Source organism: Moschus berezovskii, chromosome 2, assembly GCF_049115385.1.
Source record: "Moschus berezovskii isolate FMDL1 chromosome 2, NW_MosBer_1.0, whole genome shotgun sequence".
NCBI classification, from domain to species: Eukaryota; Metazoa; Chordata; class Mammalia; order Artiodactyla; family Moschidae; genus Moschus; species Moschus berezovskii.
The window spans coordinates 65,331,243-65,349,095 of record NC_142461.1 but is presented as its reverse complement, the minus strand read 5'-3'; the positions used below and the strand labels follow the sequence as shown (position 1 = coordinate 65,349,095).

At 41.0% G+C, this 17,853-nt stretch overlaps 1 protein-coding gene across 3 annotated transcripts in view; it reads left to right on the top strand.

Moving 5' to 3' along the window:
• Positions 1 to 17,853, top strand: part of EPB41L5 (erythrocyte membrane protein band 4.1 like 5) — a 183,466-nt gene that overhangs the window by 19,462 nt on the left and 146,151 nt on the right. For all 3 annotated transcript variants that reach the window (XM_055398926.2, XM_055398925.2, XM_088828865.1), the window contains exon 3: positions 16,498 to 16,602. In XM_055398926.2, the coding sequence (XP_055254901.1) occupies positions 16,498 to 16,602 (105 nt within the window). The remainder of the gene's footprint in view (positions 1 to 16,497; positions 16,603 to 17,853) is intronic.

Sequence of the window (17,853 nt, the reverse complement as noted above, 5' to 3'; positions counted from 1 at the left end):
TGTGTGTGTTTGCTCAGTTGGTTCTGACTCTTTGTGACCCCAGGGATTGTAGCCCACCAGGTTCCTCTGTCCGTGTTCATACCGGAATGAAAAGAAAGCCAAGCCTCACTTTAAAACCACATTTTTAAGATAAAAATATAGTATTTCTTTAGTGCAGATTTATTAAATACGTTATGGAACAGTCTTGTTTTGAATTTTTTTTTCTTTTGCTGTTTCCTGAAAAAGTAATGCAGTTGTCGAAGTTTCTCACCCAAGAAAGAACTTGAAGAACTGGGAGACTCGGGTCACCTCGTTTCCAGGGCTGTGATTACAGGTCCCCACGTCCCCCGATTCCCTTGGGTAAATGTGGCAAAGGGATTTTTACCATTTATAATCAAAATGAAGAAAGTGGATTTTTTTGCATGCTTGTGGATTTGTTTAATCATGGATGCTAAGTATTGCCTGATTGAGATATAAAAAAGATTCTGTAGTCTGTATTTGTTCATGTGTTGGAAATAGTGTATGTTATATAAAGACTATAAAACTTTTCATAAGCCTTTATGTTTCGAGATCTTCATTTAAACATAATTGGAATATGTGGCATAAACCTTGTATCATTATTTAATAAATTGGAATAATATTTAAAAGACCACATTTCTAACTCATCAGTGATACATTTTTTTCCTGGGTTAGAATCAGAGCTAGAACTTCTAGAACTAATACCCAAAAAAGATGTTCATTATAGGGGACTGGAATGCAAAAGTAGGAAGTCAAGAGATACCTGGAGTAACAGGCAAATTTGGCCTTGGAATACAAAATGAAGCAGGGCAAACGCTAACAGAGTTTTGCTAAGAGACTGCATTGGTCATAGTAAACACCCTCTTCCAACAACACAAAACACTCTACACATGGACATCACCATATGGTCAACACTGAAATCAGACTGATTATAGTCTTTGCAACCAAAGATGGAGAAGCTCTATACAGTCAGCAAAAACAAGACTAGGAGCTGACTGTGGCTCAGATCATGAACTTCTTATTGCCACATTCAGACTTACATTGAAGAAAGTAGGGAAAACCACCAGACCATTCAGGTATGACCTAAATCAAATTCCTTATGATTACACAGTGGAAGTGGTAAATAGATTCAAGGGATTAGATATGACAGAGTGCCTGATGAACTATGGATGGTGGTTCGTCACTTTGTACAGGAGGCAGGGATCAAGACAACCCCCCAACAAAAGAAATGCAAAAAGGCAAGATGGTTGTTTGAGGAGGCCTTACAAATAGCTGTGAAAAGAAGGGAAGCGAAAGGCAAAGGAGAAAAAGAAAGATAAACCCATCTGAATGCAGAGTTCCAAAGAATAGCAAGGAGAGATAAGAAAGCCTTCCTCAGTGATCAGTGCTAAGAAATAGAGGAAAACAATAGGATGGGAAAGACTAGAGATCCTTCAAGAAAATTAGAGATACCAAGGGCACAATAAAGGACAGAAATGGTATGGACCTAACAGAAACAGAAGATATTAAGAAGAGGTGGCAAGAATACACAGAAAAACTACACAAAAAAGTTCTTCATGACCCAGATAACCACGATGCTGTGATCTCTCACTTAGAGCCAAACATCCTGAAATGCAGAGTCAAGTGGGCCTTAGGAAAGATCACTACAAACAAAGATAGTGGAGGCGATGGAATTGCAGTTGAGCTATTTCAAATCCTAAAAGATGATGCTGTGAAAGTGTTGTGCTCAATATGCCAGCAAATTTGGAAAACTCAGCAGTGAGTGGCCACAGGAATGGAAAAGGTCCATTTTCATTCCAATCCTGAAGAAAGGCAATGCCAAAGAATGTTCAAGCTACCACACAGTTGCACTCATCTCACATGCTAGCAAAGTAATTCTCAAAATTCTCCAGGCCAGGCTTCAACAGTATGTGAACCGAGAACTTCCAGATGTTCAAGCTGGATTTAGAAAAGGAACCAGAGATCAAATTGCCAACATCTGTTGGGTCATTGAAAAAGCAAGAGAGTTCTAGAAAAACATCTACTTCTGCTTTCTTGACTATGCCAAAGCCTTTGACTATGGATCACAGCAAACTGTGGAAAATTAAAGAGATGGTTATACTAGACCACCTGACCTGCCTCTTGAGAAACCTGTATGGTGGTGAAGAAGCGGCAATTAGAACTGGACATGGAACAACAGACTGGTTCCAAATTGGGAAAGGAGTATGTCAAAGCTGTATATTGTCACCCTGCTTATTTAACTTATATGCAGAGTACATCATGAGAAATGCTGGACTGGATGAAGCACAAGCTGGAATCAAGATTGCCAGGAGAAATATCAGATATGCAGATGATACGCTTATGGTAGAAAGTGAAGAACTAAAGAGCTGCTTGATGAAAAAGTTGGCTTAAAACTCAACATTCAGAAAACTAAGATCATGGCATCCAGTCCCATCACTTCCTGGCAAATAATTGTGCAAACAATGGAAACAGTGGCAGACTTTATTTTTTTGGGCTCCAAAATCACTGCAGATGGTGACTTCAGCCATGAAATTAAAAGACGCATGCTCCTTGGAAGAAAAACTATGACCAATCTAGACAGCATATTAAAAAGCAGAGCCTTTACTTTGCCAGCAAAGATCCGTTTAGTCAAGGCTATGGTTTTTCCAGTAGTCATGTATGGATGTGAGAGCTGGACTATAAAGAAAGCTGAGCGCCGAAGAATTGATGCTTTTGAACTGGGTGTTGGAGAAGACTCTTGAGAGTCCCTTGCACTGCAAGGAGATCCAACCAGTCCATCCTAAAGGAAATCAGTCCTGAATATTCACTGGCAGGACTGAGGCTGAGGCTGAAACTCCAATCCATTGGCCCACCTGATGCAAAGAGCTGACTCATTTGAAAAGAGCCTGATCCTGGGAAAGATTGAAAGCAGGAGGAGAAGGGGATGACATAGGATGAGATGATTGGATGGCATCACTGACTCAATGGACATGAGTTTGAGTATGCTCCGGGTGTTGGTGAGGGACAGGGAAGTCTGGCGTCCTGCAGTCATGGGGGCGCAGAGTCGGGACATGACTGAGTGACTGAACTGAACTGAGAATCAGAAATCTGAGATCAGCATACTGCAGTTAGCTTATTTACTTCTTGTCTGAGACTTAACTTGCATGAAACAGTATGGTTCTTTTTTTGAAAAGTTATTTATTTGGCTGCCTTGGGTCTTAGTTGTGGCATGTGAAATCTTTTGTTGTGGTGTGCAGACTGTCTAGTTGTGGCAAGTAGGTTCGGTTGTTGTGGCACATGGACTTATGCTCTGCAGCATGTGGGATCTTAGTTCCCGTAGCAGGAATTGAGTCCTTGTCCCCTGAATTGCAGAGTGTATTCTTAACCACTGGACCACCAGGGAAGTCCCAACGGTATAGTTCTTTTTCATGCAGACTAGACTGCAGATGAAAGTTTTAAAAATATTCATGCTCTCCCTGAATTTCAGATTAAGATGTTTGAGAGGTTTTCATTTTTAGATGACTGATTTCTGTTAGACACAGTGTTATTAATGTCAGGAACCTACAGATGCCTTGTGTTGACTATTGGTTGGCCTATAATTAGCCTTTGTTAAGGAGTTAATACATACCCTTCAAAAGATTTTTATTCTGAGAAGGCAGTACCCAGCTGGCAGAAGCTCATTCTCTCTTTTCTCAAAACACAATCCCCATGTTTCATGAGTCTGGCAGGTGATGCTTTGGCAGAATAAGAAGAGAGCCAAATAAGGGAGCCTGGCTCCACTTTCGTCTTTGAAGCAAATAAAGAACGTTGATGGAATATGAAATTGGTTCTAGAAGTGTACCTTAAAATGAAGATAATGAAAGGATGTAAATTTGGTACCAGATAAGTAAATGCAGCGTGATGTTTCTCTGACCTCCTGCTTTAACGTAGAAATACTTTGTATTCCTTTTAGGATCATTGCTATTTGCAATTTTTTTTTTTTGCATAGTTGGTATTTTCTATTTAAGTTTGTTAGCACTGTTCTGGGACTTAGTGATTGTAAGTATGATTTAAAATCAAAAGCTTTCTTTGTCATTTTCAGTAACAGTTGTCTCTTCCCTTCCTTTGCCCAATTTTCTCCTTTCCACCATGTTAGTAGAACAAATATGTTCAAATATTTTAATTCACGTCTTAATCTTCACCTCCATTGTTATCTTAATATATCTGCCCCTGACTGTGTTCTCAAGAATAAATCATGATAGCACTCCCCAAAGTTCTCTGCCTCTGTAAGTCTTCACCTCTAAAATGTCTTAACCTAAATTGCCTATCCCTCTTCCATCAAACTCTTGCTGCTGCTGCTGCTGCTAAGTCACTTCAGTCGTGTCCGACTCTGTGCGACCCCATAGACGGAAGCCCACCAGGCTCCCCCATCCCTGGGATTCTCCAGGCAAGAACACTGGAGTGGGTTGCCATTTCCTTCTCCAATGTGTGAAAGTGAAAAGTGAAAGTGAAGTCGCTCAGTCGTGTCCGACCCTTAGCGACCCCACGGACTGCAGCCTACCAGGCTCCTCCATCCATGGGATTTCTAGGCAAGAGTACTGGAGTGGCTTGCCATTGCCTTCTCCGCATCAAACTCTTAGGGAGTGATATATTGTAATGAAAATATATCTTTTTCAGTGTTACATTACCTTTTCCTTTGGAATGGGTGTGAATCACTGATCTGAAAAGTTGTTTGTTGAATGGGAAGTGAGCGAGTCTGGTTTTCTGATTCTTGGAACTTTACTCTAGGACTCATCTACACCTCTACTAATTTCTCATAGCTAAATGGAGCTGACAGACTGGGATTGAGCCCTTTCTCTTGTTATACATAATCTAGAGAAGTTTATTAATCTGATGACTATGGCCAAAATAAGGAGACAAATCTAAGAACAACTCACTAAAGAAATTAGTGAGTTGGAAGATCATAGTTAGAAACTCTTCTCATAAGAGGAAGGAAATTAAACAAAATAAGAAGCTTAAGAGACAAGTTAAGAAATGGAAGATAAAGGAAGTTTCTTTTTCCCTAAGACTAGGAACAAGACAAGGAAAAGGTTGCCTGCTTTTAGCACTTTAATTCAGCATAATATTGGAAGTTCTAGCCAAAGCAGCTAGGCAGAAAAAAGAAATGATAGGCATCCGAATTCTAAGGGAAGAAGTAAAATGACCTCTGTCCAAGATGACATGATCTTACAAGTGGAAAACCTTAAAGATTTCCACAGTGAAACCATTAGAGTTAATAAAAGAATGCAACAGTATTGCAAGATACAAATCAAGCAACAAAAGTCAAATGTCTTTCTATACACTAGTAATGAGCAATCCAAAAATGAAATGAAGACAATAATTCCTTTACTATAGCATCAATTCAGTTAGTTCACTTCAGTCGCACAGTCGTGTCCACTCTCTGTGACCTGATGAATCACAGCATGCCAGGCCTCCCTGTCCATCACCAACTTCCGGAGTTCACTCAAACTCATGTCCATCAAGTTGGTGATGCCATCCAGCCATCTCATTCTCTGTTGTCCCCGTCTCTTCCCACCCCCAATCCTTCCTAGCATCAGACTCTTTTCCAGTGAGTCAACTCGTCGCATGAGGTGGCCAAAGTATTGGAGTTTCAGCTTTAGCATCAGTCCTTCCAATGAACACCCAGGATTGATCTCCTTTAGAATGGACTGGTTGGATCTCCTTGCAGTCCAAGGGACTCTCAAGAGTCTTCTCCAGCACCACAGTTCAAACACAAATTCTTCGGCGATCAGCTTTCTTCACAGTCCAACTCTCACATCCATACATGACCACGGGAAAAACCATAGCCTTGACTAGACGGACCTTGGTTGGCAAAGTAATGTCTCTGCTTTTTAATATGCTATCTAGGCTGGTCATAACTTTCCTTCCAAGGAGCAAGCGTCTTTTAATTTCCTGGCTGCAATCAGCATCTGCAGTGATTTTGGAGCCCAAAAAAACAAAGTCTGACACTGTTTCCACTGTTTCCCCATCTATTTCCCATGAAGTGATGGGACCAGATGCCATGATCTTTGTTTTCTGAATGTTGAGCTTCAAGCCAACCTTTTCACTCTCCTCTTTCACTTTCATCAAGAGGCTTTTGAGTTCCTCTTCACTTTCTGCCATAAGGGTAGTGTCATCTGCATATCTGAGGTTATTGATATATCTCCCAGCAATCTTGATTCCAGCCTGTGCTTCTTCCAGCCCAGCTTTCCTCATGATGTACTCTGCATATAAGTTAAATAAGCAGGGTGACAATGTACAACCTTGACATACTCCTTTTCCTATTTGGAACCAGTCTGTTGTTCCATGTCCAGTCCTAACTGTTGCTTCCTGACCTGCATACAGGTTTCTCAAGAGGCAGGTCAGGTGGTCTGGGATTCCCATCTCTTTCAGAATGTTCCACAGTTTATTGTGATCCACACAGTCAAAGGCTTTGGCATAGTCAGTGAAGCAGAAATAGATGATTTTCTGGAACTCTCTTGCTTTCTCCATGATCCAGCGGATGTTGACAATTTGATCTCTGGTTCCTCTGCCTTTTCTAAAACCTGCTTGAACATCTGGAAGTTCACGGTTCACATACTGCTGAAGCCTTGCTTGGAGAATTTTGAGCATGACTTTACTAGAGTATGAGATGAGTGCAATTGTGCGGTAGTTTGAGCATTCTTTGGCATTGCCTTTCTTTGGGATTGGAATGAAGACTGACCTTTTCAAGTCCTGTGGCCACTGCTGAGTTTTCCAAATTTGCTGGCATATTGAGTGCAGCACTTTCACAGCATCATCTTTCAGGATTTGAAATAGCTCAACTGGAATTCCATCACCTCCATTAGCTTTGTTCATAGTGATGCTCTCTAAGGCCCACTTGACTTCACATTCCAAGATGTCTGGCTCTGGGTGAGTGATCATGCCATCGTGATTATCTTGGTCGTGAAGATCTTTTTTGTACAGTTCTGTGTATTCTTGCCACCTCTTCTTAATATCTTCTGCTTCTGTTAGGTCCATATCATTTCTGTCCTTTATCGAGCCCATCTTTGCATGAAATGTTCCCTTGATATCTCTAATTTTCTTGAAAAGATCTCTTGTTTTTCCTATTCTGTTGTTTTCTTCTATATCTTTGCATTGATCGCTGAGGAAGGCTTTCTTATCTCTCCTTGCTATTCTTTGGAACTCTGCATTCAGATGCTTATATCTTTCCTTTCCTCCTTTGCTTTTCGCTTCTCTTCTTTTCACAGCTATTTGTAAGGCCTCCTCAGACAGCCATTTTGCTTTTTTGCCTTTCTTTTCCATGGGGATGGTCTTAGTCCCTGTCTGCCGTACAATGTCACGTACCTCCGTCCAGAGTTCATCAGGCACTCTATCTATCAGATCTAGACCCTTAAATCTATTTCTTACTTCCACTGTATAATCATAAGGGATTTGATTGAGGTCATATCTGAATGGTCTAGTGGTTTTCCCTACTTTCTTCAATTTAAGCCTGAATTTGGCAATAAGGAGTTCATGATCTGAGCCACAGTCAGCTCCTGGTCTTGTTTTTGCTAACTGTATATAGCTGCTCCATCTTTGGCTGCAAAGAATATAATCTATCTGATTTCGGGTTGACCATCTGGTGATGTCCATGTGTAGAGTCTTCTCTTGTGTTGTTGGAAGAGGGTGTTTGCTATGACCAGTGCATTCTCTTGGCAGAACTCTATTAGCCTTTGCCCTGCTTCATTCCGTGCTCCAAGGCCAAATTTGCCTGTTACTCCAGGTGTTTCTTGACTTTCTACTTTTGCATTCCAGTCCCCTATAATGAAAAGAACATCTTTTTTAGGTGTTAGTTCTAAAAGGTCTTGTAGGTCTTCATAGAACCGTTCAACTTCGGCTTCTTCAGCATTACTGATTGGGGCCTAGACTTGAATTACTGTAATATTGAATGGTTTGTCTTGGAAATGAACAGAAATCATTCTGTCGTTTCTAAGATTGCATCCAGGTACTGCATTTCGGACTCTTTTGTTGACCATGATGGCTACTCCATTTCTTCTAAGGGATTCCTGCCCACAGTAGTAGATATAATGGTCATCTGAGTTAAATTCACCCATTCCAGTCCATTTTAGTTCACTGATTCCTAGAATGTCTACATTCACTCTTGTCATCTCTTGTTTGACCACTTCCAATTTGCCTTGATTCATGGACCTAACATTCCAGGTTCCTATGCAATATTGCTCTTTACAGCATAGGACCTTGCTTCTATTACCAGTCACATCCACAACTGGGTATTTGTTTCACTTTGGCTCCATCTCTTCATTTTTTCTGGAGTTATTTCTCCACTGATCTCCAGTAGCATACTGGGCACCTACCGACCTGGGGAATTCCTCATTCAGTATCCTACTATAGCATTAGGAGAATAAAATACTTAGGAATAAATTTAACCAAGGAGGCAAAAAAACATATACACTGATAAGTATGAAACATTACTAAGAGAAATGACAAGAATATCTAAATACATAGAAAGATAGCCCATGTTTGTGGATTGAAAGATTTAATGTTATTAAGAGGACAGTGCTGCCCAAAGTGATCTGTAGTTCCAGTGCAGTCCCCATCAAAATTCCAAGAACATTTTTTGCAGACATAGGATAAACTATTGTAAATTCATATGGAATATCATGGGATTCCAAATATCCAGAACAGTCTTGAAAAAGAAGGGAAGGATTGCCCTCGCATGTCTTGATTTGTAAACTTAATATCAGGCTATAGTAATCACAATAGTATGGTTCTGGGATATGAACAGACATACAGATCAGTGGAGCAAATTATAGGATCTAGAAATAAATCTTCAAATATATGGCCAAATGATTTTCCGCAAAGATGCTAACACCATTTAGTGGGCAAGAGTCTTTTCAGCAAGTGGTGCTGGGAAAATTGAATAACCACATGCAAAAGAGTTAAGTTGGATTCTTATATTGTTGTTGTTTAGTCCTTAAGTTGTGTCCAACGTTTTTGCAACCCCATGGACTGTCACCCGCCAGGCCCCTCTGTCCATGGGATTTCCCAGGCAAGAATACTGGAGTGGGTTGCCATTTCCTTCTCCAGGGGATCTTCCTGTCCCAGGGACTGAATCTTCGTCTCCTGCATTGGCAGGTGGGTTCTTTACCGCTGAGCCACTAGGGAAGCCCAAAATATTAACTCAGAATGGATCAAAGACAACTGTAGTATTGTGATTTACAGTAAACATATGTTTAATCTTCGTCCTGTTTCTGGTACAGAACTCCTAAAACTCTTGGAATTTTCTAAGTGGTAAGAATCCCAAAAGTGTTTTTGATACGTCAATGGTTTGATTTGGAAAGCCCTTTAGTAACCAGCTGATGATGGCTGGTTGCTAGGGGAACTAACCAGGTGATTAGAAGGTTGGAACTTCGGCACCAACCGCTATCCCCAGACCAGCTGGGAGGGAAGATGGGCCAGAAATTGCATTCAGTCACCAGTGATCAATGATTTACTCCATCGTGCCTAATTAATGCTGCTGCTGCTGCTAAGTCACTTCAGTCGTGTCCGACTCTTTGTGACCCCATAGACGGAAGCCCACCAGGTTCCCCCTTCCCTGGGATTCTCCAGGCAAGAACACTGGAGTGGGTTGCCATTTCCTTCTCCAATGTGTGAAAGTGAAAAGTGAAAGTGAAGTCGCTCAGTTTTGTCCGACCCTTAGCGACCCCGTGGACTGCAGCCTACCAGGCTCCTCCATCCATGGGATTTTCTAGGCAAGAGTACTGGAGTGGCTTGCCATTGCCTTCTCCGGCCTAATTAATGAGGCTTCCGTAAAAACCCCAAAGGACAAGTTTGGAGAACTTCTTGGTTGGTGGACCAGAACGCTTCCACATGCTTGGTCTCAAACTCCACTGGGACAGGAGCTCGTGTTTGGTACCTTGACCTGTGTATCCTGTCATCTAGCTGTTAGTTTGTCTCTGCTGATATCCTGTGTAATAAACTGTTAAATCTAGTGAGTAAACTGATTCCTGAACTCTGTGAACTATTCTAGCAAATTAATTGAAGCCAGTTAATTAAGAGGGGGTCATGAGAACCCATTTAATAGCCAGTTGGTCAGCAGTACCAGTAATAGACTGGACTGTGGCTGGCATCTGAAGTGTGGGCGGTCTTGTGGGACTGAGCTTAACCCATGGAGTCTGATGCTGTCTCCAGTAAGAGTGTTAAGAGTTGAGTGTGTCTGACACCCATTCAGACTTCTTAGAGAACGGAGTTAATTTCTTGGTTGTGAGGAAGAAATCACACAAATCAGAATAGGTATAGACTCAGAATGACTTTCAGGTGTGAGGGCTAAAACTGTAAAACTCTCAGAAGGAAACGTAGGGGAAAATCTCCACAACATTAGATCTGACAGTGATTTTTTGAAATGACGATAAAATACAGGCAGCAAAAGAGAATATAAATAAGTTAGACTTCATCCTGAGAAACCTGAATGCAGGACAAGAAGCAGCAGTTAGACCTGGGCATATAACATCGGACTGGTTCAGAATTGGGAAAGGAGCACATCAAGGCTGTATATTATCACTCTGCTTATTTAACTTATATACAAAGTATACCATGAGAAATGCTGGGCTGGTTGACTCACTAACTGGAATCAAGATTGCTGGGAGAAATATCAACAACCTAAGATATGCAGATGACACCACGCTTATGGCAGAAAGCGAAGAACTAAAGAGCTTCTTGATGAAAGAGGGGAGTGAAAAAGTTGGCTTAAAATTCAACATTCAGAAAACTAAGATCATGGCGTCCAGTCCCATCACTTCATGGCAAACAGATGGAAAAACAATGGAAACACTGACAAGACTATTTTGGGGGGCTCCAAGATCACTGCAAATGATGACTGCAGCCGTGAAATTAAAAGACGCTTGCTCCTTGGAAGAAAAGCTGTGATCAACCTAGACAGCATATTAAAAAGCAGAGCCTTTACTTTGCCAGCAAAGGTCCATCTAGTCAAAGCTTTGGTTTTTCCAGTAGTCATGTGTGGATGTGAGAGTTGGACTGTAAAGAAAGCTGAGCATGGAAGAATTGATGCTTTTAAACTGTGGTGTTGGAGAAGACTCTTGAGAGTCCCTTGGACTGCAAGGAGATCCAACCAGTCCATCCTAAAGGAAATCAGTCTTGAATATTCATTGGCAGAACTGATGCTGAAGCTGAAACTCAATCCATTGGCCACCTAATGCAAAGAGCTAACTCACTAGACAAAACACCCTGATGCTGGGAAAGATTGAAGGCAGGAGAAGGGGATGACAGAGGTTGAGATGGTTGGATGGCATCACCGACTCAATGGACATGAGTTTGAGTAAACTCTGGAAGTTGGTGATGGATAGGGAGGTCTGGCATGCTGCAGTCCATGGGGTCACAAAGAGTCGGACATGACTGAGCAACTGAACTGAAGATAGGCAGAAAATACCACTTTAATGGCAGAAAGTGAAGAGGAACTAAAGAACTTCTTGATGAAGGTGAAAGAGGAGAGTGAAAAAGCAGGCTTAAAACTCAGCATTCAAGAAATGAAGGTCATGGCATGTGGTCCTATCACTTCATGGCAAATAGAAGGGGAAAAAGTGAAAACAGTGCCAGACTTTATTTTCTTGGGCTCAAAAATTACTATGGACAGTGACTGTAGCGACGAAGTTAAGACGGTTGCTCCTTGGAAGGAAAGCTGTCACAAACCTAGATAGCATATTAAAAAGCAGAAACATCATTTTGCCCATGAAGTGATAGAGCTATAGTTTTTCCAGTAGTCATGCACAAATGTGACAGTTGGACCATTAAGAAGGTTGAGTACTGAAAAATTGATGGTTTTGAACTGTGGTGCTGGATAAGACTCTTGAAAGTCCCTTGGACAGCAAGGAGATCAAACCAATCAATCCTAAAGGAAATTAGTCCTGAATATTCGTTGGAAGGACTGATGCTGAAGCTGAAACTCCAATAGTTTGGCCACCTGATTGAAAGAGCTGACTCATTGGAAAAGACCCTGGTGCTGGGAAAGATTGAGGGCAGGAGAACGGGGCAACAGAGGATGTGATGGTTAGATGGCATCACTGACTCAATGGATATGATTTAGAGCAAACTCTGGGAGATGGTGAAGGACAGGGAAGCCTAGCGTGCTTCAGTCCATGAGGTCGCAAAGAGTGGGCCATGACTTGGTGAATGAACAACAACATCAAAAATAGAAGCTTGTTTACTTTAAAGGACACTCACTATCAAGTGAGTAAAAACACAACTCAGAATGGGAGAAAATATTTGCAAATTGTGTATCTGATAAGAGATTAATGTAGAGAATACATAAATACAACTCGGCAACATAAAGCAAGTCAAATCAAAAATGGGAAAAAGACTGGAATAAATATTTCTCCAAAGAAGATATGCAGATGTCCAGTAAGCACATGGAGCATACTTAACATGACTAGGCATTAGGGAAATGTAAATCAAAATCACAACAGCTTTGACCACCCTGGTGGTCTAGTGGTTAAGAATCCGGCTGCCAATGCAGGGGACACAGGTTCAATCCCTGGTCCAGAAAGATCCCACATGCCACAGGACAGCTAAGCTTCTGTACTGAGCCAATGCCCTGAGCTCATGTTTGTACCCTAGAGCTCGTGCTCCACAAGAGAAGCCACTGCAGTGACAAGCCCACACAGTGCAACTAGAGAATAACCCTCACTTGCTGCAACTAGAGAAAGTCAGAGCACAGGAACAAGACCCAGCACAGTCCCCTTCCCCCCACCCAAAAAAAAAAACAATCACATGAGATACCCTTTTACATCCATTGTGTTGGCTATTAGCCACACAGAAAAAGAAAGTACAGAAAATAACAAGTGTTACATCAACAAATTGAAAACTAAAAGCCATATGATTATCTCATTAAATGCAGAGAGAAAGCCTTTGACAAAATTCAGACATCCATTTATGATTAAAAACCCTCCAGAAAGCAGGCATAGAGGGAACATACCTCAACATAATAAAATCCATATATGATAAACCCACAGCAAACACTATCCTCAATGGTGAAAAATTGAAAGCATTTCCCCTAAAGGCAGGAACAAGACAAGGATGCCCACTCTCACCACTACTATTCAATATAGTTTTGGTAATTTTAGCCACAGCGATCAGAGAGGAAAAAGAAATGAAAGGAATCCAGATTGGAAAAGAAGTAAAACTTTCACTGTTGGCAGGTGACATGATCCTCTACATAGAAAACCCTAAAGACCCCACCAGAAAATTACTGCTGCTGCTGCTGCTAAGTCGCTTCAGTCGTGTCCAAATTTGTGCGACCCCATAGACGGCAGCCCACCAGGCTCCCCCATCCCTGGGATTCTGCAGGCAAGAACACTGGAGTGGGTTGCCATTGCCTTCTCCAGAAAGTTACTAGAGCTAATGAATGACTATAGTAAAGTTACAGGATATAAAATCAACACACAGAAATCCCTTGCATTCCTATACACTAACAATGAGAAAACAGAAAGAGAAATGAAGGAAACAATTCCATTCACCATTGCAATGAAAAGAATAAAATACTTAGGAATATATCTACCTAAGGAAACAAAAGACCTGTGTATAGAAAACTATAAAACACTGGTGAAAGAAATCAAAGAGGACACTAATAGATGGAGAAATATACTGTGTTCGTGGATTGAAAGAATCAATACAGTGAAAATGAGTATACTGCCTAAAGAAATCTATAGATTCAATGCAATCCCTATCAAGCCACCAATGGTATTTTTCAGAGAACTAGAACAAATAATTTCACAATTTGTATGGAAATAGAAAAAACCTCCAATAGCCAAAGCAATCTTGAGAAAGAAGAATGGAACTGGAGGAATCAACCAGCCTGACTTCAGGCTATACTACAGAGCTATAGTCATCAAGATAGTATGGTACTGGCACAAAGACAGAAATATAGATAAGTGGAACAAAATAGAAAGCCCAGAGATAAATCCACGAACCTGTGGATACCTTATCTTTGACAAAGGGGGCAAGAATATTCAGTGGAGAAAAGATAATCTCTTTAACAAGTGGTGCTGGGAAAACTGGTCAACCACTTGTAAAAGAATGAAAGGAAATGGTAACCCATTCCAGTGTTCTTGCCTGGAGAATCCCAGGGACGGGGGAGCCTGGTGGGTGCCGTCTCTGGGGTCGCACAGAGTCGGACATGACTGAAGCGACTTAGAAGAAGAAGAAGAAGACTTTCTAACACCATACACAAAAATAAACTCAAAATGGATTAAAGGTCTGAACATAAGACCAGAAACTATAAAACTCCTAGAGGAAAACATAGGGAAAACACTCTCTGATGTAAATCATCGCAGGATTGTCTATGACCCACCTCCCAGAGTAATGGAAATAAATGCAAAAAGAAACAAATGGGACCTAACTAAACTTAAAAGCTTTTGCACAATAAAGGGAACTATAAGGAAGGTGAAAAGACAGCCTTCAGAATGGGAGAAAATAATAGAAAATGAAGCAACTGACAAAGAATCTCAAAAATATACAAGCAGCTCCTACAGCTCAATTCCAGAAAATTGAGCGTGGTGTTCTGTCTTGATGAAGGGATGGCAGTTTATCAAGTAGAAAGGAAATGTAGCAATAGAAAGTGCAGGAAAAGCAGTGGACAGATTGTAAGTCATCAAGTCATCAATTAAAAAGCAGAAACTGATGTTTCAATAAAAAAGGCAACTACTTTTTTTTTTATAGGAAATAGTCTTAAATAATTTACAGCTGTATAAGAGAGGGACATGGATAGGACATGTATAAAGATTGAGGATATGTGGGTTATATTTGTGGATAGTTACCATATTAGAAATTACAGCTGAAAAATTGTGGACTGATCTGGTGGTCCAGTGGTTAAGACTCCACGCTTCCCATGTAGGGGACACAGGTTCCATCCCTGGTTGGGGAACTATGATCCCACATGCCACATGGTACAGCCAAACCCTCCTACTGATTAATTTTAAAATAGCCATATATGCATTGTGCTTTGTACCATTTATTAAATAAAAATTTAAAAAAAAATTAAGGAAAAATAAAAATAGCAATATATACCTTTTGTAGGTTAATAGAGGTAGCATTTTTATGTTCATAAAAACAACAGGAATTTGTTGTTCAGTAAGGAATAGTGAGAAGAGTTTTTGCAAATTTCTTTAATGCCTGATTTAATAGACTGTACTTAGAGTCTCTTATCTGCTGTTATAATACACTCTGTTGCAATATGTTCTGATTGAGGGTACATGAGGAGAATCCTGGGGCCATGTGGATCTTCTGTGTGGGGATCCCTCAGAGGTGCTGAGATCATACTTTACCATGCAAGTTTCTTTATCACCTTGACTCCCTCCAGTTCGGTGTTGTCTTGTTGATCTCAGTAGTTTACTGCTGTCCGTATTCCCTCCCACCTTCCATTTCTGCTTTTGTTATTTCCCACCCTACATTCAAGTCCGGTTTAAGGCTGATCTTCATGTCTTCACTGACGATTCTAGTTTCAGTGACTCTTCTCTTTGGCAAATACAGTTAGTTTCACATGGTTGGTGCTTAAGTGTTCTAAGTTTTCTTGTTTTCTCTTTCCAGCTACATTATAAGCTCCTTTAAAATACGGACCCTAAAAATGGAAAAGATAAAACAGTTTCTCCTTACATGAAATGTTCAGTTCAGTTCAGTTGCTCAGTCATGTCCGACTCTTTGCGACCCCATGAATCATAGCACGCCAGGCCTCCCTGTCGATCACCAACTCCCGGAGTTCACTCAAACTCATGTCCATCGAGTCAGTGATGCCATCCAGCCATCTCATTCTCTGTCGTCCCCTTCTCCTCCTGCCCCCAATCCCTCCTAGCATCAGAATTTTTTCCAGTGAGTCAGCTCTTCGAATGAGGGGGCCAAAGTATTGGAGTTTCAGCTTTAGCATCAGTCCTTCCAGTGAACACCCAGGACTGATCTCCTTTAGAATGGACTGGTTGGATCTCCTTGCAGTCCAAGGGACTGTCAAGAGTCTTCTCCAGCACCACAGTTCAAAAGCATCAGTTCTTTGGCGATCAGCTTTCTTCACAGTCCAACTCTCACATCCATACATGACCACGGGAAAAACCATAGCCTTGACTAGACGGACCTTTGTTGGCAAAGTAATGTCTCTGCTTTTTAATATGCTATCTAGGCTGGTCATAACTTTCCTTCCAAGGAGCAAGCGTCTTTTAATTTCCTGGCTGCAATCAGCATCCGCAGTGATTTTGGAGCACAAAAAAATAAAGTCTGACACTGTTTGTAGAAAGTAATACTTGTTGGCTGATAGGCAGTAGTACTGTGTAGGAAAGCAAATAATAGATCACAAACTCTTTTCTGGTCTTAAATGGCTTATTGGAAAACCATAGTGTCTTCCCCATTACCTGCTACATGGTGTTGCAATTAATTTATTTTAAGAGCTCTTATGTAGTTAAAACTATCTTCAGTTCAGTTTTGTTGATCTTATAAGCCACTCACTGATTTATTTTCTTGCCATTTCAGAAAAAAGCCAAAGGACAAGAGCTATTTGATCAGATTATGTACCACTTGGACCTTATTGAAAGCGACTATTTTGGACTGAGATTTATGGATTCAGCACAAGTAGCGGTGAGTATCTGGTTTTTGGAAGCTCTAAAATGGGAATGGAAATGGAAAATGTCAGATGGTGTTCTCAGTGCTAGAAGGTTCCGTTCCGTTCTGTCGCTCAGTCGTGTCCAACTCTATGCGACCCCGTGGACTGTAGCCTACCAGGCTTCTCTGTCCATGGGATTCTCCAGGCAAGAATACTGGAGTGGGTTACCGTTTCCTTCTCCAGGGGATCTTCCCGACCCAGGGATCGAACCCGGGTCTCCCGCATTGGAGGCAGACGCTTTAACCTCTGAGCCACCAGGGAAGCCCAACTTAAATGTCTTTTTTCCTGTAATTTTCTTGGAATAACCTGAAGTGCTTTTTTTTAAAAAAAAAAAAAAAAAAAAAACGGTCTAACTCTAAGCCATATTCCCAGAGCATGATCTCTGCAATTGAGGCTTGGAAATCTCAAGCACTGGATTGGTCTTGAGCAGATTAGAGTGACCGCTGTGTGAGGGAAGAGTGCTGGAATGGGAGTTTTTTGGGCTCTTGGGTGAATGATAGAAGTTCCTAGTTTGCAATTAAGGTGAATATTGAACTAAAATATTCCTAATATCCCTTCCAGCTCTGTGATTCTCTGTCTGTAAATAGATGCTCTTTGACGTACATTTCAGGTGAGCAAACAGTGTATATAATAGGATAGGAAGTTGGGGGCTTTTCAAAGAATTTGTCCAGTATTTTTAAAAAAGTAGTGATTAAGATTGGAAGATGGATCAATGGCCACATCATCCACACTGAGCTGCAGAAATGTTAATAATAAATTGGCAGTATTCTCTAATAACTCAGATTAGAGATTTTTCAGTCAGGGAGGTTATATTTTGCTTTAGGAAGTTTTACGTAGGAATATTGTGTAGGATTGTTTGGAGTGGACAGAGATGGAAGTCAGAGTCAGGGCATACATTTTGGGGATAAAAGTGATACTAGAGTCTAGAGTAGGGCATTCACAGGGGTGGGGGGCAGAAGAGGGATATCAGGACATTGAACCTTGTTTTCTGGACATCTGTGATGGTGTCTCTGTGTTTAGTGACACAATAACTGCAATGTTTAGAACTACAGGAGCAATGTATATTCTGTAAGAATCTCAAGTTCCTTTTGAGTGGGTTTGTGTGTGTGTGTGTATGTATGTGAGGGGGTGATATGGTGTGATTGATAAATTAACTGGAATACCTCTATGAGATATTTCACAAAACCCAAATTTCTTGGAGATGAACTCTTAGACTGGTTTTATAG